This window comes from Salmo salar, chromosome 20, assembly GCF_965601325.2.
Source record: "Salmo salar chromosome 20, fSalSal1, whole genome shotgun sequence".
NCBI lineage: Eukaryota > Metazoa > Chordata > Actinopteri > Salmoniformes > Salmonidae > Salmo > Salmo salar.
In genome coordinates this window covers 32,834,784-32,860,683 of record NC_138310.1, presented here as the reverse complement: position 1 = coordinate 32,860,683, position 25,900 = coordinate 32,834,784, and the positions used below count along the sequence as shown (strand labels likewise).

The following is a 25,900-nucleotide window of genomic DNA, read 5'->3' as shown; positions in this document are numbered from 1 at the left end:
TCTTCACTATTATTCTACAATATAGAAAATAGTAAAAATAAAGAAGAACCCTGGAATGAGTAGGTGTGTCCATACTTTTGACTGGTACTGTACGTCATACACAGATTTACACCAATTGAAGAGAAAGGAATAAACTGTCAGATACAGCCTAGCTCTCTACAGCAGCGATGACAGCTCATGAGGATTGTATTGACAGGGTAGGATCTAGGAAATATACCCCTGAGCCCATACCGCTCTTAGAAGCAGGGATTTAACTGCAGTTTGTTTCTCCCCACACAGATACAGTGTGTGGAGGCAGGAGCAGTAGGATTATCCATGTGGCCACAGGCATCTCAATATAGTGGGCATGCATTTCCCTCTGTAACACTCTCTCTCTATAAAACTACAGCAAATTAAAACTATAAAACTACTGCAGCTCTCCACTCCATCTCCACAACAACCACAATAAGGAGAGACCACTTCGGGAAGATACATGAACCTGGCTGTGTCATATGTGTTGTAACGATTATTACCTGTTTATGGGGGGACAAGTAGTTCTTAAAGTCCGGAGCTTATTATGTTACAAGCATGTTACAACCATAAGGTGTAAATGGACCACATTCAACAATCATTACTAAACATAGGGGCCGGGCCATCCCCCAGGAGCGTGAATGACACACACACAGCTTTTCCCTTTCTTTACCGTTACTAACAGCTGACTAACATCAAGTACTGCCAGTCTTTTTTCTAAGGCAGCAGCAGTTGGCCTCGTAACCTCGACCAGGGCTTGGTCGCCTGGTCACAGGCCTGTAAGTCATGCATAGCATGGTGCAGAGAGGGCCCAGTTATTAGCTAAAACAGGCGTTGTGGGCTAATGGGTACTGAAAAGACCCGGACAGAGAGAGAGAGAGTGAGAGACAGACAGAGACCCATTCATCTCATACAGACACTTTCAGTAGTAAAAGGGAACTGACCTTTGGGGAAGACTCCAGGGTCCATGAAGGTAGCCATGCTGAAGTTGGCCAGCACAAAGAGGAAGACGACGCCATTGTAGAAAGGCACGGCGGGGGAGATCGTGTTGGTCAGCCAGGGGCACCTGGAGAGGAGAGAGGACAGCAGTTAGGAAACTCCATTCATAGTCCTTTCATACATAGTGATATCTGAGGATTCAGAGATAGGAGGCACGCAATGAATGACACACAAATGCACAATTGGATGCGCACATATCTTACTTAGAATATGTGGACAACTACAAATACCTGGGTGTCTGGTTAGACTGTAAGCTCTCCTTCCAGACTCACATCAAACATCTCCAATCCAAAGTTAAATCTAGAATTGGTTTCCTATTTCGCAACAAAGCATCCTTCACTCATGCTGCCAAACATACCCTCGTAAAACTGACCATCCTACCAATCCTCGACTTCGGCAATGTCATTTACAAAATAGCCTCCAATACCCTACTCAATAAACTGGATGCAGTCTATCACAGTGCCATCCGTTTTGTCACCAAAGCCCCATATACTACCCACCACTGCGACCTGTACACTCTCGTTGGCTGGCCCTCGCTTCATACTCGTCACCAAACCCACTGGCTCCAGGTCATCTACAAGACCCTGCTAGGTAAAGTCCCCCCTTATCTCAGCTCACTGGTCACCATAGCAGCACCCACCTGTAGCACGCGCTCCAGCAGGTATATCTCTCTGGTCACCCCCAAAGCCAATTCCTCCTTTGGCCGCCTCTCCTTCCAGTTCTCTGCTGCCAATGACTGGAACGAACTACAAAAATATCTAAAACTGGAAACACTTATCTCCCTCACTAGCTTTAAGCACCAGCTGTCAGAGCAGCTCACAGATCACTGCACCTGTAGATAGCCCATCTATAATATAGCCCAAACCACTACCTCTTCCCCTACTGTATTTATTTATTTTGCTCCTTTGCACCCCATTATTTCTACTTTGCACTTTCTTCCACTACAAATCTACCATTCAAGTGTTTTACTTGCTATATTGTATTTACTTTGCCACCATGGCCTTTTTTTGCCTTTACCTCCCTTATCTCACCTCATTTGCTCACATTGTATATAGACTTATTTTTCTACTGTATTATTGACTGTATGTTTGTTTATCTCCATGTGTAACTCTGTGTTGTTGTATGTGTCGAACTGCTTTGCTTTATCTTGGCCAGGTCGCAATTGTAAATGAGAACTTGTTCTCAACTTGCCTACCTGGTTAAATAAAGGTGAAATAAAAAAATTATAAAAAAATATGCACCTATAAACTCAGCAAAAAAAGAAACGTCCTCTCACTGTCAACTGCGTATATTGTCAGCAAACATAACAAGTGTAAATATTTGTATGAACATAAGATTGAACAACTGAGACATAAACTGAACAAGTTTCACAGACATGTGACTAACAGAAATGTATTAATGTGTCCCTGAACAAAGTTGGTGGTGACACCTGCAAGTTCCCGGACATTTCTGGGGGGAATGGCCCTAGCCCTCACCCTCCAATCCAACAGGTCCCAGATGTGCTCAATGGGATTGAGATCCGGGCTCTTCGCTGGCCATGGCAGAACACTGACATTCCTGTCTTGCAGGAAATCATGCACAGAACGAGCAGTATGGCTGGTAGCACTGTCATCCTGGAGGGTCATGTCAGGATGAGCCTTCAGGAAGGGTAGCACATGAGGGAGGAGGATGTCTTCCCTGTAACGCACAGTGTTGAGATTGCCTGTAATGACAACAAGCTCAGTCCGATGACGCTGTGACACACCGCCCCAGACCATGACGGACCCTCCACCTCCAAATCGACCCCGCTCCAGAGTACAGGCCTCGGTGTAGCGCTCATTCCTTCGACGGTAAACGCGACTCCGACCATCACCCCTGGTGAGACAAAACCGCGACTCGTCAGGGAAGAGCACTTTTTGCCAGTCCTGTCTGGTCCAGCGACAGTGGGTTTGTGAAACTCAAACAGTTGTTGTTGCCATCCTGTACCTGTCCCATAGGTGTGATGTTTGGATGTACCGATCCTGTGCAGGTGTTGTTACACGTGGTCTGCCACTGCGAGGACGATCAGCTGTCCGTCCTGTCTCCCTGCAGCGCTGTCTTAGGCGTCTCACAGTACAGACATTGCAATTTATTGCCCTAGCCAAATCTGCAGTCCTCATGCCTCCTTGCAGCATGCCTAAGGCACGTTCACGCAGATGAGCAGGGACCCTGGGCATCTTTCTTTTTTGGTGTTTTCAGAGTCAGTAGAAAGGCCTCTTTAGTGTCCTAAGTTTCCATAACTGTGACCTTAATTGCCTACCGTCTGTAAGCTGTTAGTGTCTTAACGTCCGTTCCCATGTGCAGGTTCATTAATTGTTTATGATTAATTGAACAAGCATGGGAAACAGTGTTTGAACCCTTTACAATGAAGATCTGTGAAGTTATTTGGATTTTTATTATCTTCGAAAGACAGGGTCCTGAAAAAGGGATGTTTCTTTTTTTGCTGAGTTTATATGTAAATATGTTGACAAATACTGATCCATACTGATAAGAGGATTGTAATCTGCCTATGAAATGAGGGATGGAGGGGAGATGCAAATAGGTTACTGCTGCACCCCCCTCTTCCTCCATACCCACAATCATCACCTCTACCACACACACACACACACACACACACACACACACACACACACACACACACACACACACACGCACAGCAACGGAAACAAGATTTTCAGTATCTTTAATCCTGCCAAATGGGAAAACTATGCAAAAAGGAGGACATGGTGTAAAGCTGGAATTGCTTCTTCGCCTCTTGAGATTCAGAAATAATAACAATGGCATCATCAGCTATACATGGGACAGACCAGATCTCCTCTCAGCCTCAGATATAAAAGTCAATGAGAGATGATGACACATGAGGAAAGGGCTATACTTGGGCGCAGGGCTGAGCTATATTACAATGTCTAACATTTCCTGGAATTAGAGAGGGAGTTGCAGACAGACCGGGCATGGAGACAGACAGACAGCTCGCATAGGCAGTGTGTTACCACTGTGGATGGTACACACTATCTCACTAAATCCTGGTTGAAAGATTCCTGGAATCAGGAGGGAATAAGCACAACATCTGTGAATCCACCTACTAGGAGTTCTGGAAAACCTAGTCCAGGACTAAAACAGAATCACTAAGACATTTTGTGTGTCAAGCTTGATCTTATCCACAGGCTTATTTATCGTCACATAGTGTGAAATATGCAAAGATACCTGGAAAATGCTGCAATCAAGAATACCAAGTAATCCAATTTTTATCACTGCACACATTTTAATTGGATCCGTAGGTAGAAATGTCAAGACATTGTATGAGCCCAAAAAAGTCTCTATGACTCATCGCTTCTACAGGGTCTCCTTCTAGAGGCCCACCTGAGCCACAATGCAGGGTGGTTAACGACAGACAGACAGACAGACAGACAGACAGACAGACAGACAGACAGACAGACAGACAGACAGACAGACAGACAGACAGACAGACAGACAGACAGACAGACAGACAGACAGACAGACAGACAGACAGACAGACAGACAGACAGACAGACAGACAGACAGACAGACAGACAGACAGACAGACAGACAGACAGACAGACAGACAGACAGACAGACAGACAGACAGACAGACAGACAGACAGACAGACAGACAGACAGACAGACAGACAGACAGACAGACAGACAGACAGACAGACAGACAGACAGACAGACAGACAGACAGACAGACAGACAGACAGACAGACAGACAGACAGACAGACAGACAGACAGACAGACAGACAGACAGACAGACAGACAGACAGACAGACAGACAGACAGACAGACAGACAGACAGACAGACAGACAGACAGACAGACAGACAGACAGACAGACAGACAGACAGACAGACAGACAGACAGACAGACAGACAGACAGACAGACAGACAGACAGACAGACAGACAGACAGACAGACAGACAGACAGACAGACAGACAGACAGACAGACAGACAGACAGACAGACAGACAGACAGACAGACAGACAGACAGACAGACAGACAGACAGACAGACAGACAGACAGACAGACAGACAGACAGACAGACAGACAGACAGACAGACAGACAGACAGACAGACAGACAGACAGACAGACAGACAGACAGACAGACAGACAGGGCTTTCTGTCGGTCTAAATGAGGGAGCGGTGTTAGTGTACACAACATGAATAAATTAAATGTCTCACGGGGAAGAGGCAGCGGTTTCGAGGAACCACTCTTCTTTGATCAGGCCCGCTCAATCAGTGTTACTGCTTTACACACACACAGTGCACACATACTGTATACACACGCACAGAGCACCAATTTCCTGGCATCTGTTAATGGAGGTGATCCTCTCTCCATCTTGCCTCTTCCTTCCCCCTCTGCTCTGTTCAATTATTCAGAGTGGAGGCTGTACTGTAGGTAGGAGAATGGGATACTGTGCTAGCAGGCCTGGGGGAGCATGGTGACTCACAGTGGTCCCCAGCACCCAGCCTCTGCTCTGGAGGAGGGCCAGTCAAATCAGCCTCTGCTCTGGAGGAGGGCCAGTCAACCAGCACCCAGCCTCTGCTCTGGAGGAGGGCCAGTCAACCAGCCTCTGCTCTGGAGGAGGGCCAGTCAACCAGCACCCAGCCTCTGCTCTGGAGATGGGCCAGTCAACCAGCCTCTGCTCTGGAGGAGGGCCAGTCAACCAGCACCCAGCCTCTGCTCTGGAGGAGGGCCAGTCAACCAGCCTCTGCTCTGGAGGAGGGCCAGTCAACCAGCCTCTGCTCTGGAGGAGGGCCAGTCAACCAGCACCCAGCCTCTGCTCTGGAGGAGGGCCAGTCAACCAGCACCCAGCCTCTGCTCTGGAGGAGGGCCAGTCAACCAGCACCCAGCCTCTGCTCTGGAGGAGGGCCAGTCAACCAGCACCCAGCCTCTGCTCTGGAGGAGAGCCAGTCAACCAGCCTCTGCTCTGGAGGAGGGCCAGTCAACCAGCATCCAGCCTCTGCTCTGGAGGAGGGCCAGTCAACCAGCACCCAGCCTCTGCTCTGGAGGAGGGCCAGTCAACCAGCCTCTGCTCTGGAGGAGGACCAGTCAACCAGCACCCAGCCTCTGCTCTGGAGGAGGGCCAGTCAACCAGTAACAGGGACCAGAAACACCACCTGTATCAGTGCCCATGTGGGTAGTCTGTTCCCACAGCTTCTGTGAGTATGGCAAAGCAAAGCTATATCATGTGGGTAATACCAAGAAGGTAGTGAAGGGAGAGAAAATCCTATAGGAGTACAGTCCACTGCGCGAATCTGCACTGCTTTCACCTAATAATCCCCCTTGCCAAGTAGATTAACAGCCAGTATTATACCTACCTACCTGCCAACCTACCTACAGTTGAAGTCGGAAGTTTACATACACCTTAGCCAAATACATTTAAACTCAGTTTTTCACAATTCCTGACATTTAATCCTAGAAAAATTCCCTGTTTTAGGTCAGTTAGGATCACCACTTTATTTTAAGAATGTGAAATGTCAGAATAATAGTAGAGAGAATTATTTATTTCAGCTTTTATTTCTTTCATCACATTCCCAGTGGGTCAGAAGTTTACATACACTTAATTACTATTTGGTAGCATTGCCTTTAAATTGTTTAACTTGGATCAAACATTTCAGGTAGCCTTCCACAAGCTTCCCACAATAAATTGGGTGAATTTTGGCCCATTTCTCCTGACAGAGCTGGTGTAACGGAGTCAGGTTTGTAGGCCTCCTTGCTCGCACGCGCTTTTTCAGTTCTGCCCACACATTTTCAATGGGATTGAGGTCAAGGCTTTGTGATGGCCTCTCCAATGCCTTGACTTTGCTGTCCTTAAGCCATTTTGCCACAACTTTGGAAGTATGCTTGGGATCATTGTCCGTTTGGATACCCATTTGCGACCAAGCTTTAACTTCCTGACTGATGTCTTGAGATGTTGCTTCAATATATCCACATCATTTTCCTTCCTCATGAGGCCATCTATTTTGTGAAGTGCACCAGTCCCTCCTGCAGCAAAGCACCCCCACAACAAGATGCTGCCACCCCCGTGCTTCACGGTTAAGATGGTGTTCTTCGGCTTGCAAGCCTCCCCCTTTTTCCTCCAAACATAACAATGGTCATTTTGGCCAAACAGTTCTATTTTTGTTTCATCAGACCAGAGGACATTTCTCCAAAAAGTACGATCTTTGTCCCCATGTGCGGTTGCAAACCGTAGTCTGGCTTTTTTATGGCGGTATTGGAGCAGTGGCTTCTTCCTTGCTGCGCGGACTTTCAGGTTATGTCGATATAGGACTCGTTTTACTGTGGATATAGATACTTTTGTACCCGTTTCCTCCAGCATCTTCACAAGGTCCTTTGCTGTTGTTCTGGGATTGATTTGCACTTTTCGCACCAAAGTACGTTAATCTCTAGGAGACAGAACGCATCTCCTTCCTGAGCAGCATGATGGCTGCGTGGTCCCATGGTGTTTATACTTGCGTACTATTGTTTGTACAGATGAACGTGGTACCTTCAGGCGTTCGGAAATTGCTCCCAAGGATGAACCAGACTTGCGGGGGTCTACACATGTGGCTGTGTGTGGCTGCATTAAGTACTGCAGTGCATCTCCTCCTCATGGACTGCACCAGATTTGCCAGATCTTGCTGTGAGATGTTACCCCACTCTTCCACCAAGGCACCTGCAAGTTCCTGGTCATTTCTGGGGGGAATGGCCCTAGCCCTCACCCTCCGATCCAACAGGTCCCAGACATGCTCTATGGGATTGAGATCCGGGCTCATCGCTGGCCATGGCAGAACACTGACATTCCTGTCTTGCAGGAAATCACACACAGAATGAGCAGTATGGCTGGTGGCATTGTCATGCTGGAGGGTCATGTCAGGATGAGCCTGCAGGAAAGGTAGCACATGAGGGAGGAGGATGTCTTCCCTGTAAAGCACAGCATTGAGATTGCCTGTGTAACGCTCATTCCTTCGGCGATAAACACGAATCCGACCATCATCCCTGGTGAGACAAAACTGCGACTCGTCAGTGAAGAGCACTTTTTGCTAGTCCTGTCTGGTCCAGCGACAGTGGGTTTGTGCCCATAGGCGACGTTGTTGCCGGTGATGTCTAGTGAGGACCTGCCTTACAACAGACCTACAAGCCCTCAGTCCAGCCTCTCTCAGCCTATTGCGGACAGTCTGAGCACTGATGGAGGGATTGTGCGTTCCTGGTGTAACTCGGGTAGTTGTTGTTGCCATCCTGTACCTGTCCCGCAGGTGTGATATTTGGATGTACCGATCCTGTGCAGGTGTTGTTACACGTGGTCTGTCACTGCGAAGATGATCAGCTGTCCATCCTGTCTCCCTGTAGCGCTGTCTTCGGCGTCTCACAGTACAGACATTGCAATTTATTGCCCTGGCCACATCTGCAGTCCTCATGCCTAAGACACGTTCACGCAGATGAGCAGTGACCCTGGGCATCTTTCTTTTGGTGTTTTTCAGAGTCAGTTGAAAGGCCTCTTTAGTGTCCTACATTTTCATAACTGTGACCTTAATTGCCTACCGTCTGTAAGCTGTTAGTGTCTTAATGACCGTTCCACAGGTGCATGTTCATTAATTGTTTATGGTTCATTGAACAAGCATGGGAAACAGTGTTTAAACCCTTTACAATGAAGATCTGTGAAGTTATTTGGATTTTTAAGAATTATATTTGAAAGACAGGGTCCTGAAAAAGGGACACACACAAAGTGCAGTCAGAAAATATTCAGACTCCTTGACTTTTTCCACATTTCATTACAGCCTTATTCTAAAATGGATTGAATAAAAAAAATCCTCAATCTACACATAATACCCCATAATAACAAAGTGAAAACAGGTTTTTAGAAATTTTAGCACATGTATTACAAATAAAAAACAGAAATACCTTATTTACATTAGTATTCAGACCTTTTGCTTTGAGACTCGAAATTGAGCTCAGGTGCATCCTGTTTCCATTGATCATCCTTGAGATGTTTCTACAACTTTATTGGAGTCCACCTGTGCTAAATTCAATTGATTGGACAAGATTAGGAAAGGCACACACCTGTCTATATAAAAGGTCCCACAGTTGACAGTGCATGTCAGAACAAAAACCAAGCCATGAAGGAATTGTTCCTTAGAGCTCCGAGACAGGATTGTGTTGAACACATATCTGGGGAAGGGTACCAAAAAATATCTGCAGTATTGAAGGTCCCCAAGAACACAGTGGCCTCCATCATTCTTAAAAGAAGTTTGGAACCACAAAGACTCTTCCTAGAGCTGGCCGCCCGGCCAAACTGGGGATTAGGGCCTTGGTTAGGGAGGTGGCCAAGAACCCGATGGTCACTCTGACAGAGCTCTAGAGTTCCTCTGTGGAGATGGTAGAACCTTCCAGAAGGTCAACCATCTCTGCAGCACTCCACCAATCAGGTGGTAGAATGGTAGAATGGCCAGACGGAAGCCACTCCTCAGTAAAAGGCACATAACAGCCCGCTTGGCACCTAAATGATTCTCAGACCATGAGAAACAAGATTCTCTGGTCTGATGAAACCAAGATTGAACTCTTTGTCCTGAATGCCAAGTGTCATGTCTGGAAGAAACCAGGCACCATCCCTACAGTGAAGCATGGTGGTGGCAGCATCAAGCTGTAGGGGATGTTTTCAGTGGCAGGGACTAGGAGACTAATTAGGATCGAGGGAAAGATGAACAGAGCAAAGTACCGAGAGATCCTTGATGAAAACCTGCTCCAGAGTGCTCAGGGCTTCACACTGGGGCGAAGGTTCACCTTCCAACAGGGCAACGACCCTAAGCACACAACCAAGACAATGCAGGAGTGGCTTCAGGATAAGTCTCTAAATGTCCTTGAGTGGCCCAGCCAGAGCCCGGACTTCAACCCGATCGAACATCTCTGGGGAGACCTGAAAATAGCTGTGCAACGAAGCTCACCATCCAACCTGATAGAGCTTGAGAGGATCTGCAGAGAATAAGAATTTGTTCTTAACTGACTTGCCTAGTTAAATAAAGGTTAAAAAAAGATAAGAATGGAAGAAACTCCCCAAATACAGGTGTGTGCCAAGCTTGTAGCGTCATACCCAAGACTCAAGGCTGTAATCCCTGCCAAAGGTGCTTCAAAAAAGTAGATTAAAGGGTCTGAGTACTTTTGTAAAAGTGATATTTAAAAATATATTTTATTTTTTGCAAAAAAAATCTAAAAACCTGTTTTTGCTTTGTCATTATGGGGTATTGTGTGTAGATTAAATAGGGAAAAAATATTTCATCCATTTTAGAATAAGGCTGTAACGTAACAAATGTTGAAAAAAAATCAAGCAGTCGGAATACTTTCTGAATGCACTGTACATACATAGCCAGGGGCTTTAACTCACTGTCCATGGTGTTGGTGTGTTTGATGCTAGGGCTGTGGCGGTCATGACATTTTGTCAGCCGGTTACGGTCATGCAAAAGTCTGCCTGTCTCATGGTAATTTTGCGTTAATTATCAAACATGTTTAGCAGCTTCAGGCCTCCACACATACAAGCTGCTGATGCGTGCCTTTGGAACATCTACATTTTAACAAGTCTAATAAATCCATTTAATATACACCATAACAATAAATCCATTATTTATTTTAGGTAAGTCTAAAGAAAATAAAATGTATTTCAGAATATGAGTCGGCCTACGTACTGCATGTTAGGCTATGCGGCATGCCATAGGCTGTAGGCTTGTTCATTTAGCAGACAAGATATGCTTATAATGTTACTATGTTATTTTATATGATTTTATAGTAAGAAGAATATAATTGAACTTCGCTGAATAAAATAGAAAGAATATTTTTCCCATTACGGAGAGAGTGCACATATGAAGTAGCTATGTTGAGTGTAAAAGTGATCAGTTGAAACAGATCCTATAGGGTACGTTAGATTTAGAGTTATTTGGCAACTTTAGTTGTTAATGATACAAACCTTAGAATGTCTTAGAAATCAGAACATACAGTATTTAGGCTGCATGATGTGACTATAGGCTATTAATAATTTGAGAACATCGCAAAACAAGCTTGCACACTGTTCCTTGCCTCAGGCTGCACAGCTGTTCTCTCATCAAGTGATCATATTATCATCCATCAGACTATTCTCAATGTAATATTGTCTTTACTAATACAGTACCAGTCAAAAGTTGTGACACACCTACTCATTCCAGGGTTTTATTTAGTTTTACTATTTTCTACATTGTAGAATAATAGCGAAGACATAAACTATGAAATAACACATATGGAATCATGTAGTAACCAAAAAAAGTGATAAACAAATCAAAATATATTTTATATTTAAGATTCTTCAAAGTAGACTCCCTTTGCCTTTATGACAGTTTGCACACTCTTGGCATTCGCTCAACCAGATTCATGAGGTAGTCACCTGGAATGCATTTCAATTAACACGTGTGCCTTGTTAAAAGTTAATTTGTGGTATTTCTTTCCTTCTTAATGTGTTTGAGACAATCAGTTGTGTTGTGACAAGGTAGGGGGGTATACAGAAGATAGCCCTATTTGGTAAAAGACCAAGTCCACAGCTCAAATAAGAAAAGAGAAACAACAGTCCATCAATACGTTAAGACATGAAGGTCAGTCAATATAAAACATTCCCTATTACTACGCTATTCAAAATCAAATACAAATGCACTACTGTAGGCTAACTCTAAGCTGCCCGACACAATCAATGAATCAACAGCGTCGTCTAGGCCTATACATTCTTTCCCAGTATGCATAATAATACAGTCCACACTCAAAGGTGATCACTAGAATTTGTTTAATTTTAGAATATAGGCTAGACTAATTAAAGATATCTTAAATAAAAAAAAACAGAACAGAGATCAACTAAGTTCTACAATGGTAGTTTGGGTGACAGTTTGGCTTCAATTTGGCTTCTGGGAGATGTTAGTTCGGCTTAAAATAAATTATCACGGAAAACCAATACATTTTAGAAGCTGTTCCGCCTCCAATAAAATCCCAATTTCACCCTTGGTCTTTGAATGATGTGTTTTGCTCACAGTGATAAGAACAAGGAGTGAGCTACACAAAGCAGTCATTCCAGCTGAAAGAGGCCATTAAGAGTACAGGAGCAGACCATGCAGTGGGTGGAAAATGTGACTCAGTGAGTAGGATACATAATTCAGGCCACAGACATTTGTTAATTAAGTGGCAACAACAAATCACTATTGAACAATTATCAACGCCAATCACAAGTCTGTTTTACAGTAAACGTAAGCACAAAAGTTGTCAAAAGTTTAAACAATGTTTTCCCTGTTTGGCGATGAGCTGAACCAAAAGGCCCACAACACACTGCTGGTGCCAAAAGTGTTCTAATGTAATGAGTCTGGTTCTAGAACCTGGGCACTGGGGAGGAAGAAGGCCTGCTGCAATCACCATGGTAATGAACCAGCCAGCCGCCACAATGTGACTGGAAGGTAATGAGGAGCCAGGAGGCCGTTGGCCAGTCATCTGCATTCTACAGGACAGGCTGGCCAATCAGCCTTCAGCAGACAGGCTCATGGCTGGGTCCACAGGCCAGACCCGTAACCCAGACAACACACGGAACACAGATAAAACAGATGAATGGATCAGATGACAGGAATAAATGAAAATCATATTTTATCATCGCCCTGACTTCTGAATACATCCTGCCAGTGCCATGGGAGAAAAATAAGCAAGCAGTGAAGATGGAGAAATAAACCACACTTCCCCGGGCTAGCAGGCCCCGTTCATTACTAACACTCAGTCATATCGATCTATCAACAGCCTGCCAGCTAGTCTACAGGCAAGGGCAGCTCTCTCTGGCAGCAGACCTCACTTTATCTTCATATGGGATCTCTCTGTAATATCAGAAACACCATGAGGATGTGCTGTTGCTGAACCTCTGCTGCTCTGTTCCTCCTCCCCATGGGGAAAAATGGCTCACATTATTAGAAAGTAACTTCTGACCATGAGGTGAATCTTATTTTCCACTAAGTCAAACTTTCACTTAGTCTCCCATTGACATAAACCCTGGAATGAGTATGGGAGTTTATTTGACTATTTTCTACATTGTAGAATAATAGTGAATACATCAAAACTATGAAATAACACACATGGAATCATGTAGTAACCAAAAAAAGTGTTAAATAAATCTAAATATATTTTAGATTTGAGATTCTTCAAAGTAGCCACCTTTTGCCTTGATGACAGCTTTGCATCCTCTCAACCAGCTTACTGAGGTAGTCACCTGGAATGCATTTCAATTAACAGGTGTGCCCTGTTAAAAGTTAACTTGTGGACTTGTTTTCCTTAACGCGTTTGAGTCAAATCATTTTCGTTGTGACAAGGTAGGGGTGATGAAGATGATCTTTTACCAAATAGGGCTAAGTCCATATTATGGCAAGATTCTAAAGATTCAAGTATTCTAAATACCCCAATTCATTTTAAGTTCAAAAGAATACAAGATACAAATTGCTGACACCATTCAAACCAATGGGAGTTCGGGACTTTAAAGCCAATTATCTCAGAATCATATTTTTGCTGATAGAACCATTTAGTTCCAAGCTCTCGAGACGTTTAGATAGAGAGGATGGTCTGGCACTACTTCAGTCTTGTATAGTGTAACCCTGCAGCCTTACTCAAGACTCAGATCATGTCTACATCATGTTGTATTGATTGTAGCCAGATTCAATGCAATTGTTATTGGACGTTTCAGTCATAGCAGTGATTAGATAGTGAGCTTTTCAATGATTAGATAGTGAGCTTTTCGGTCATCTGTGATGAAGTGTACGAACAATGCTCAAGGGATGAGCACCACACCACTAACATGCTCTAAATTCCATCGATGGGTGTTGGTTAAAATGTGGGGTTTCTGACAGCAAGCAATAGCTTCATCCTTACAAATGCTTGATTCCTCAGAGTCCCTACCCATTGTGAGTATTACTGTACCTCCCATATCCTGTCAGGCCTCACCTTTCTCCAGGAGGGGAACAATGCCCCTATTGAGGTCTACCCAAGGACATATCCTCATATCATCATCATCACAAGCCTCACCCAGTGTCAGTTTAGGGACAATAAAGATATTCACATAATATAATCATCCCCATCTTAGCTCAGGGACATAGATATTCACATGATAGAACCTCTTCAACTATACACTGGCAGACTCCAGTTGGTGTTTGTTAGTATCGTTCTTGCATATTAAGATTGAGTCTATACAATTATAAAATCCTGTCAACTGCGAACTGGCACGTCAGCCAAAGCACAGAACAATCCCTGCTTTGAAAACTCAGCTGATCATGAATAGAACACAGATCTTCAGCGTGATAGGTTTGAGTCAGTTGATAACGCTAAATGTGAAAGAACATTTCCAACCAATCTAACTGAAATCTTTTCTCACAGTAATGGAAAACATATAAGTGGGAAAAAAACAAGATTTGAGCGGAAAGCTGCTGGCTTTGAAGCTGCTTTTATCTGCTGGAGTGGTTCTGGGAGGGGGAAATGTGCGAGGGCAACGTCTGAGAAACCATCAAAGGGAATCGAGAATCAATCTGGAGTGCTTTCTTTATGCTTCATCTGAAATAAAACTAGAAACAGAAACAGCGGCAGCCAGGTATGACTTGGCACCTCAGACCAAACACTGAGGACGAAACGATAGACATATTAACTACGTTTGGCTCTATTGTGACAAGATTAATCAGAAAACAATCATCAAATCACAAATTGAAATGCATAGTAACACCCCTTCCCCATTGTTAGTGAGGGCATTTTTGAGGGTGGTGCTACTCTTGCATTGGACAGAGAGAGAAGAGCTTGTGGGGTTATTGCATGTTTCCACTCTTCCAGTCTGTCTGTCTGTGAGATTGTGCTCTCATTAATTAAAGTGTTAGTTAGGGTCATCCCAGTGAGCTGCAGATGGAGACCATGTGTTGCTCCAGACTACCCACTGATCCCTCATGTCCTGAGATGGCCAGGCTCAGGCCTCGCCACCCTACCAACCCACAGGGATAGTCAGGCTCAGACCTCCCCACCCTACCAACCCACAGGGATAGTCAGGCTCAGACCTCCCCACCCTACCAACCCACAGGGATAGTCAGGCTCAGACCTCACCACCCTACAGGGATATTCAGGCTCAGGCCTCGCCACCCTACCAACCCACAGGGATAGTCAGGCTCAGGCCTCCCCACCCTACCAACCCACAGGGATAGCCAGGCTCAGGCCTCCCCACCCTACCAACCCACAGGGATAGCCAGGCTCAGGCCTCCCCACCCTACCAACCCACAGGGATAGTCAGGCTCAGGCCTCCCCACCCTACCAACCCACAGGGATAGTCAGGCTCAGGCCTCGCCACCCTACCAACCCACAGGGATAGCCAGGCTCAGGCCTCGCCACCCTACCAACCCACAGGGATAGCCAGGTCTGAAGCTCAGCACTGATTATGTTATCTTTCTCTCATAATCAGGGACAGATTTAGACCTGAGCGATCAGGTGATTGAACTGAATCTTAGCCCAATCAAAAAGAAAACCAGCAGCCGCAGTACTAGGTACCACAAGCCGACTTTGAATACCCCTGAATATTCCCGAATACCCTTGGATACCCCTGAATACCCTTGGCTGCAATAGCGTCCTGCAATCTCAATCCCAGCTCTTTCAAATCATCAAACCTCTCTTTTTCATCAGTCTCATCTCCACAAACAGATCTTTTCCTACTATCAAGCAGGAAAAAAGAGAGAAAGAGAGAGCTTTTGCCTTATTGAAGTTATTTTCGCTAGTAGTCAAACTCTCACTAACTCTCAGTGGTCAGATAACTCAGTCTTCACATCACAGGGTGTAGGAGTAGCAGCGGCCCTGCTCACTGTGGTCCCGAGAGCTCGCTTTGCGTCTCTAATGTATGCACACTTCTGAGACAAACCACTCTGCGCTTATGCACTTCACTTAGTATTCCACACACACCAACAGGCCCGCTGTCAATGGAGACAGCATAGATGTTAAAACAGCCTGTAAAATAACTGGTGACAGCAGGTCATACAAGAAGCGATTTTGCTGAAGGTGGGATGGGTAGGTGAGGAGTAGGAGATGAGGCGAGGAGCAGAGTTTGTTTACTTGTGAGATAGCTAGGTATCTGAAGCTCGTTATTATGCTTGAAATGGCTTTCAGATGAATATAAATGACTGAACCTGAAGCCATTTGAGATACTATGACTGATTAAACTTCCACTTCAGCTATGTATACAAAAGACGGAAGAGAGAGAACGAGAGAGAACGAGAAAGCCTTGGCTAAAGGCTGTTGCTCTATGACTAAGAAGCTGAAATTGAGAACCGTGTACTGCTGTCGCTGCTAAAGAGAGCACACTGTATTCCATCTGAGGTAAAAGCAATCACATTTACATAATTACATAACAGACATATTTGAGACTAAATAAAATGCTTTGCACTGTTGATCTTTATGTCCTGTATTTGCATATTCATTACCAACTTTCATCAACAGTAAAGGAAAAAATAAAATACTGTAACTTGAGGCTATTTCAATACCCTTCAAACTCGTGTTTTTTTCATGTAATCTTAAACGAATTCTTCTCACACGATAACACACAGATGTATTATACATGAGATATTGTTGGCACTTCAGCTTGATGTAGCCTATAGGGAACATGTTTGTCATTTCCACAGTGGACAAGCACCTCAACCTGCTAATGTGTGTGTGTGTGTAGGCCTGCTGGACATGGTGAGCATCATGTGGAGACTCAAGTGTGTTAGCGCCACACTCACCACAGCACTGTGGCCCCTAGGGTCTCCACGTCTATAGGGACTGAGTCATCCATGATGAGAATATGGCAGCAGCAGTACGGGGGTGGAGGAGGAGGGTGAGGACACAGCACCCCCCCTCTGAGCCCCCTACCCACTCCCCTTAAGCTGCTCAGCTTTCCCCGGCCCACGACACAGTAAGCACCACAGGGGGGCTGGGACATAACCAGCCTTGCAAACACACGCACACACACACACACACACACCTTGTAGAGACATTCCACTGACCCTCTTCCGTAAGACACATAACAGCCCCTGTTTCCCTGATGAAATTAAACAAACAACATCCTCTTGTAAGTAATAAACATGGCAAACAATGTCACTTAACCTGATGAAAACCATATTACATTATCCTGAAGTCAACACACCTGACCATGTCAGACTGTGGCTTGGTTCCTGGTCTAATCTACCAAAGAGGGAATGACAAATGAGGGAATCTGTGGCATGTCCTCTATGTATGCGCTTTAGGATTCGGTTTGACCATGACCACAGCCAGCATCCCAAATGACACCCTATTCCCAGGGCCCGTAGGGCTTTGGTGAAAAGTAGTGCATAGGGTGCCATTATTGGATGCAGACACAGAAAACCAGAGCAGCACAGAGGCCAGCTGGAATAAAGAGAGCACTTAGGCAGAAGTCATTATGGCTTAGCCCCACTGGTAAATATGTGGAAGTATTTAGACCACAGTGGCAAGGTCAAATAGTATCCCTGCCAATACCACAAGTGTGCTGTAACCCCATCTATACACAACACACCGACGAGGGATTCTGCTAATAAGGAGACGTGGAGAGACCACCACACCATTTAATCCTCTCCCCATTTGCCTGGCTGGCAAGTAGGGAGTGTGAGTAACGCCCATTGTGCATATCTGAGTGGCAGAAGTTGGCTTACCCAACATCACATTCCTCATCTTATTCTAAGCTCAGACTGCAGGCAGTTGTTGGGGCCTGCTGCATGTGTGGCCACTGTGACATCCTGAAACAACCAATGGGCGGATTCCATAAATCTTGTATACTGCGCGTTTTTTAATTTAACACAAGGCCATGGTTTAAAAGAAAAAAACTAAGAAATTATAATGAAAATGTAAATCCAATTCTTGAGGCTGCCATCTTTACTCTGTCCTTCCCATGTCAAATTGTATTTTAAATCATCTAGCTGGCCAGAGTTCAACATATTTCAAAAATAGTTTCACCTCCACTAAATTAGAATATCCTGCTTCTTTCCTTCTCCTACTACTAGGTTGCCAGGACTCATCCCTGCAGCACACTGAGAGAACTGAGCTGAAACCTGAGGAGGAGACCCAGAAATACTAGACAACAACTCAGTCTCTGGGCCTTGCTGAGAGAGAGAAGTAGGGAGACGGAGACAGAGACCAGAGACAGAGACAGACAGACAGACAGACAGACAGACAGACAGACAGACAGACAGACAGCGATAGACAGGGAGAGACGAGCGGGAAAGAGAGTGAGAGAGTGTGCTATGAGGTGACCTGGGACCTGTCCATCCGTGTCTCTCCTTGACCTTGACTGCTACTCAGTGATGCTGTGCCCCATTGGCTGTGCGCATACCCCCCGCCTCCCTTACCCCTCCAACCGCTTGCCTCCTCTGACACAGTCATGACTGCTATGCCTTTAATCTCCCAGCGACATCTGCGAGCCATTCCGTGCGAACGAGCGAGGTCAGACCAATTCTCCAGTCACATCCTTTAGGAAGCTGAAGTTGAGCAGGACAGCCCCCACACGCTGTCCAACCTCTCTGACCGTTCTAACCTCCCTTCTCCTGGTTAGTAGCAGTCGGCAACAGAACAGAGAAGATCAGAACAAACTGTCCCTGCATGATAGGCACAACATGGTGTGTAGATGATATTAAGCCACTTTATTTTGAAACAAACAAACAAACAAACCCACTGCCATGATGACCATAACACAATGCTGTGTATTTCTCACTGTTGGCTGGTACAGCAGAGCTGGCAGGGATTTATTGTTCAGCCTGCCATGCCTTCTGGTAACATTGTATTTACAATGCAAGCAACAGATTTCCTAACACTGATTAAATGGACATAAGGCATGGTTTTCACAACACAATCCTCCCCCCCCTGCCAGGATGGGATCAAATCCTCTGGCTCCCAATCATCGTCACTAGAGCATCAAGAGCAACCACATATTTAACAAACACAATGAGATCAGTTGTACACGTGAATGTCTGATTCTCAAATTAATGTTTTTGATTTTTTTTGTTGGCATAATTAAACAATCAATTCTCAGTGCTTATCCTAAAATATTTTAGACAATGAGAGTGCACATAATACAATTCATATACTTCACAGTATATACAAGGTAAGGGACTAAAAAAGGACACTGGAAAATGTCTTCCTATTTTAAATCCAGTTGTGTTACAGTGTAGCTTTATGTATACAGCTTTATGTATACACATTAGTGATGCACCGATATGACATTTTTGGCCGATACGATATCCAATATTTTCCTTGCCCCAAAAAAAACCTATACAGATAACCGATATTGAACATTTTTGCTGCCTTTTAATCATTCTAGTACAGTTAAATAGTTAACACACCACACACACCCACACACACACACACACACACACACACACACACACACACACACACACACGCAGCAGTCTAAGACACTGCATCTCAGAGCAAGAGCCGTAACAGTCCCTGGTTCGAATCCAGGCAGTATCACACCCGGCCGTGATTGGGAGTCCCATAGGGAGGCGCACAATTGGCCCAGCGTCGTCCAGGCCATCAACTTACTTGCCTAGTTAAATAAAGGTCACACACACACACACACAAAAGTTATTTTGTTGGCATTTACGCGTGTCCCCATTGCCAGTAAAACATAATCAAAACCTATTTCTTTCACTTACTTGCTGTTTCGTTGTTCATTTGTTCAGTTGTTTCATTCTCAACCAGGATTTATATGGAACGCAGTTTGGGTCTTTGCGTGTAAACCCCCCCCCCCCCCCCAAAAAAAACACGTCACATAGTAATTTAACATCTTCATACATTTTTTACGTAGGTTATTACACATTGATTACACCATCACTCGTATTTCATGTCACAGCGATTCATCGATACGCATGCTATGATGCTGGTAAAGTTGTCTCGCGCACCTACAGTGCTGGTCAGAAAAGAAAGCTAGCTAGCTCATGGATGCAAACAATGTTCTTCCCCAAAAACATAGCAAAACGACAATCTGTTTCAGTAGCTATAGTTAGCTAGCTAACTATATGGCTAGGTGTCATAAAATAACCCTAATTTACAAGACAGTTCTTATTTGATTAATGGTAGTCGGACCCATCTATGTGAAGCTCGCCACAATAAGAATTAGCCACAATAGTGGACTTTGCGCTTAGCCTTCAAAATAAAAGTATAGCATAATTATACTATTTGTATTCATTTTCACCACTGTCAAGGACATACTTTTATTTTGAAGGAAAATCGATAATTCCACTATTGTGCCTAATCCTTATTGTGGCTAGCTTCACAACACATCACTAGCATTCACAATGCATCACTTGCCAGATGAAGCTAGCTGGCTGCTTATAACGCTGGCTTTGGGCAACAGGGTTAAGTAGCTGACTAGCTATTAATTTTCATGAACTAAAGTTTGATTTCTATAGGCGAACAACAAGTGGCAACCTTGCTAATACTCACAAGGATTCCTAAATCATTGCTAAGAATAATGAAAATGACTGCAGTTTCTACTGGTCATTGTTTTCAAGCTGGTTGTATATTGGTGCTAGCTAGGTACCAAGCTAAAGCTAGCTACCCCAGAAGTTGCGTTTGAACAAATTATGCTTTATTACCAACGCGGTATTGTAAACACATCGTTCGTGTCTGGGGTTTGCTTGTTTGCAGACTTTTGTGTACAGCTTTGACAGTGTTACTATATCTTTTTTGACACTCAAAGACCCAAACGGCGTTCTATAGTATGTATGTCGTGAAGCTAATAGCAGTGACGCTATTACTGTGTAACTCCGGTAGGGTAACATCTGAAAAATAGCGCACTTGGTAGTGTGTACCGGTGCTCGACCTGTCAGCAAAAGCCAACATCACCCACGACAGAGAACGGTTGATTGTCAAGGGCAATGAATTTAATGGATTTCACCTTTGAGTTGTCTCGCAGAAATGTTCTTACTCTTTCAAATGACTGCTCGACTTCTTGACTGCTCGATCCACACAGCAGACATTGTGTGGGCTAGGTTAGGATTGCTGTGTTGCACATGTAGCGCCAAATTTTACGTGGCATACATAGGTATGCACGGTAGCTTTGACATCGGTTTTTAACATCGGCGTTAAACTAGACATCGGCCGATTCCGATTTGTTCACCGATATATTGTGCATCCCTAAAACACATAGGAGAGGCCTTGGCCTGCCCGCAGCAGCAGACTAGAGAATACACAGGCTGAGGTTTGTCAAACAGACGAGTGAAGAGTCTGCCAGTAAAAATCACTGACGTTCACTCTTCCTGTCTCTCATTTCTCAAGCCAAGCTTCCTTGGTTAGCAGACATTGCTATAAGGTAACTGTGACGGATTCTCTGGCTAGATGAAGATAGTGGACATTGTGATGGAGAGCCAAGTCTCGGAGTGACAGGAGACAGCTCAATGCACGCACGCCGCACGCACACAGTGATGGAGGGCCAAGCGTATGAGACAGGAGACAGACATCTCGATGTAATACACAGTGCCTTCAGAAAGTATTCATACCCCTTGACACATTTTGCTGTGTTACAGCCTGAATTCAAAGTTGATTAAATATATATTTTTCTCACCCATCTACACACAATACCCCATCATGACAAAGTGAAAACATCTTTTTTGAAATATTGAAAAAGAAATCCAGAAATATTCCATTGACATAAATATTCACACCCCTGAGTCAGTACATGTAAGAATCATCTCTGGCAGCATTTACAGCTGTGAGTCTTTCTGGGTAAGTCTATTAGCACATTAGCACATTCTTTAAAACAAATTCTTCAAGCTCTGTCAAGTTGGTTGTTGATCATTTTCAATCCGATTTACACTACCACAGTGTCACTGTTCCCAGCCTGACCACTCACAAATTCTCCTGCTTCGCCCAGAGACTGCAGACACCCCATTCCACTTTCTTGCGCCTTCTGAGTGCCAATGGAAGCCTTAGAAAATGTCACGTTACAGCACAGATGCTGTATTTTCGATAGAGATGCTACAGAATGACAACAAATTGTCAGACAGGGCACTTCCTGTATGGAATCTTCTCAGGTTTTGGCCTGCCATATGAGTTCTGTTATACTCACAGACACCATTCAAACAGTTTTAGAAACTTTAGGGTGTTTTCTATCCAAATCTACTAATTATATGCATATTCTAGTTTCTGGGCAGGAGTAGTAACCAGATTAAATCGGGTACGTTTTTTATCCGGCTGTGAAAATACTGCCGCCTATCCCAAACAGGTTAATAAATGTATCGTATCTGTACTGATGGCGCAAAAGCCATGAAAGTGAGACATAGTGTGACAGGCTTACAATGATGGCAAAAAAACATTTGAGAGTGTGCTGACCCTGGTGCTAGAGGGGGTACGCAGCTGGAGGTTGAATGTTTGAAAGGGTAAGGGACTATAAAAAGTTTGAAAACCACTGCTCTACAGGATAATACCATTTTTAGGAGATGCTAGATCTTTGTTAAAGCTTTATTAATATCTAATGAATTTATCATAATTTGACATAATAGCGAAAAAGATTACCAATGTTTAATGGGAGATGCAGATTTAGCCCTGGATATTGAATCTAGCCTACAGTATAATATGAAGTGTTTACCATATGAAGCTAATAATACCATTCTTTCCAACCCCCTGCTGTAATCCTAGATGTGGATAACAGATTTAATTCAGTCTTAATGATACAGTACTGTGTAAAACTAATAATATCCTCACCACTCGCCACACTCCCACAATATAACACTAGACGTTGTACTAATGGTCTCTGGCAGGCCCAATACAGCCCTATAAATGTAGTGCATCACCTCTGGCCATTAGGAAAGGTTTCTAGGGTGCAGTGCTGGCTCCATATTCCAACCAAGCCCACATGCCTGGGCTGGAGGGAGCCTGGGTCTGGGCGTGAGACCAAAGAGCCTCTCCATCCCACCATCCATCCCTGCCCTCCTACCCACAACAATGCATCCAGATGTGCTTCGCTGTGGTCCACAGCTTCACACGTACTGCCACATCCTGGGGGCCATTATAAAAACCGCCAGAGGTATACTGTAGTGGAGGCAGTCTATAGGCCAAGCCTAAATGGTATTTACCTTGTATGTGTATTGAATATAGATCTAGCAAGGTGTAGTAGAAGAAGTACCCTCTGTAGCGTAGGGCAGGCTATAGGTGCTATTTACCTTGTATGTGTATTGAATATAGATCTAGTAAGGTGTAAATTAATAAATAGTAATTGCTTTAAGCTGGAAGCTCCACCCACTTTCCCCAGACCATTCCATGTTGGGCCTTGATCCATCATGAGTCCTGAGTTAAGGCAGGTGCATTTGCTGACCCTCCCCTGAGACTTTCCCCCACCTCCCTCTCTCTCTCCCATCACCATCCTCCATATCGCTCTGCACCCAACGCTCTCTCCTCCCTTTCTTTTTGAAATATTTTTTTAATTTAACTTTTTTTGCTGTTTACATAGGCAAAAACAATAAACAACTTAACATTTACATACATTTCCACAAATATTAATGACATCACACATGCTCAGATCCACGTTCCCACAGTATCCGCACTCAATGTTGTTTCTGATGCTTCTTGCTATATTTAAATAAAGCATTTGATTCTTCCATTCTCTTAATGTTAGAGTATAATTTGACTTCAGCATTTAAGTAATAGCTTCCTCAATATAAGTGACAAAAATAATATTGTCCAACCCATTGGGTATCTCATCGTACCCCCATATGCCATATCTCGAAATATGCAGATAGATGGATTAAAAGTCAACTTACATTGTAAAACTTCTGACAGACAACTTTTTAACTCTGCCCATACATTTTTGGATTTTATAGCACTCCCAGAAGGCAAGAATTATTGAGTCATTCGTTTTGACTCTGCCGTTGTACTGTAAAATGTGAATTTTGTCTCGTATAACAAATTCTATACATTAGTTTATACTGGATTAAGCGTACATTTTCATTAGCTGTAATTGCATTCGTTATGTTCCAACACTTCCTCCATCTTGTGTCGATATCAGTTATTTTTTAGTCTTGGTTCCAATAGATTTTCTAAGTGATTGTCAGTTGGGTAGGCTCTCTGCAAGGTTTTATATATCTTACGTATCATGGGAGTATATTTTTCTGACTCAAATAGGATGCCCTCAACATTGATGTCCAAAAGCATTCAGGTCTAAATTTCGTGATATAAAACTTTTAAGTTGCATACACTACCGTTCAAAAGTTTAGGGTCACTTAGAAATGTCCTTGTTTCTGAAAGAAAAGCACATTTTTGTCCATTAAAATAACATCAAATTGATCAGAAATACAGGGTAGACATTGTTAATGTTGGAAATGACTATTGTAGCTGGAAACGACTGCCTGGCCGGTTCCCCTCTCTCCACTGGGATTCTCTGCCTCAAACCCTATTATGGGGGCTGAGTCGCTGGTTTACTGGTGCTCTTCCATGCCGTCCCTAGGAGGGGTGCGTCACTTGAGTGGGTTGAGTCACTGACGTGATGTTCCTGTCCAGGTTGGCACCCTCCCTCGGGTTCGTGCCGTGGGGGAGATCTTTGTGGGCTATACTCGGCCTTGTCTCAGGATAGTAGGTTGGTAGTTGAAGATATCCCTCTAGTGGTGTGGGGGCTGTGCTTTGGCAAAGTGGGTGAGGTTATATCCTGCCTGTTTGGCCCTGTCCGGGGGTATCGTCGGACGGGGCCACAGTGTCTCCCGACCCATCCGGTCTCAGAAGAGGACTGGCCACCCCTCATAGCCTGGTTCCTCTCTAGGTTTATTCCTAGGTTCCGGCCTTTCTAGGGAGTGTTTCCTAGCCACCGTGGTTCTACACCTGCATTGCTTGCTGTTTGGGGTTTTAGGCTGGGTTTCTATACGTTACTTTGTGACATCAGCAGAGCTAATCCAATTCTATTATTTTAAAAGGCTAATTGATCATAAGAAAACCCTTTTGCAATTATGTTTGCACAGCTGAAAACTGTTGTACTGATTAAAGCAGCAATACAACTGTCCTTTAGACTAGTTGAGTATCTGGAGCATCAGCATTTGTGGGTTCAATTACAGGCTCAAATAACTAATCTAAGTTTGAGGTGTTCGGATCACAAAGAAGAACATTCGTGAGATGCTGAAAAAATTAAAAGATGCTGGAGTAGTGCTTGACACCATCTGTCAAGCATGGTGGAGGCAATGTGATGGTCTGGGGGTCTGGTGATGGTAAAGTGGGAGATGTGTACAGGGTAAAAGGGATCTTGAAGAAGGAAGGCTATCACTCCATTTTGCATTGCCATGCCATACCCTGTGGACGGCGCTTAATTGGAGCCAATTTCCTCCTACAACAGGACAATGACCCAAAGCACAGCTCCAAACTATGTAAGAACTATTTAAGGAAGAAGCAGTCAGTTGGCATTCTGTCTATAATGGAGTGGCCAGCACAGTCTCCGGATCTCAACCCTATTGAGCTGTTGTGGGAGCAGCTTGACTGTATAGTATGTACGAAGTGCCCATCAAGCCAATCCAATTTGTGGGAGGTGCTTCAGGAAGCATGGGGTGAAATCTCTTCAGATTACCTCAACAAATTGACAACTAGAATGCCAAAGGTCTGTAATTCCTGCAATGGAGGATTATTTGACGAAAGCAAAGTTAAGGACAAAATTATAATTTCAATTAAAGTCATTTCTAACCTTGTCAACGTCTTGACTATATTTCCTATTCATTTAGCAACTCATTTCATGTATGTTTTCATGGAAAACAAGGACATTTCTAAGTGACCCCAAACTTTTGAACGGTAGTGTTTATTTGAATATGTTTCCATTGGTCAGTCCAAAATTGCATTTTAATTCTGTTATGGATTGAAACGCTGC

General features: G+C 44.1%; 1 protein-coding gene across 1 annotated transcript in view; it reads right to left on the bottom strand.

Moving 5' to 3' along the window:
- LOC106580465 (palmitoyltransferase ZDHHC8B) overlaps nucleotides 1-25,900 on the bottom strand; it is a 99,916-nt gene that overhangs the window by 20,616 nt on the left and 53,400 nt on the right. The window contains exon 2 of the mRNA XM_014161567.3: nucleotides 954-1,075. Within this exon, the coding sequence (XP_014017042.2) occupies nucleotides 954-1,075 (122 nt within the window). The remainder of the gene's footprint in view (nucleotides 1-953; nucleotides 1,076-25,900) is intronic.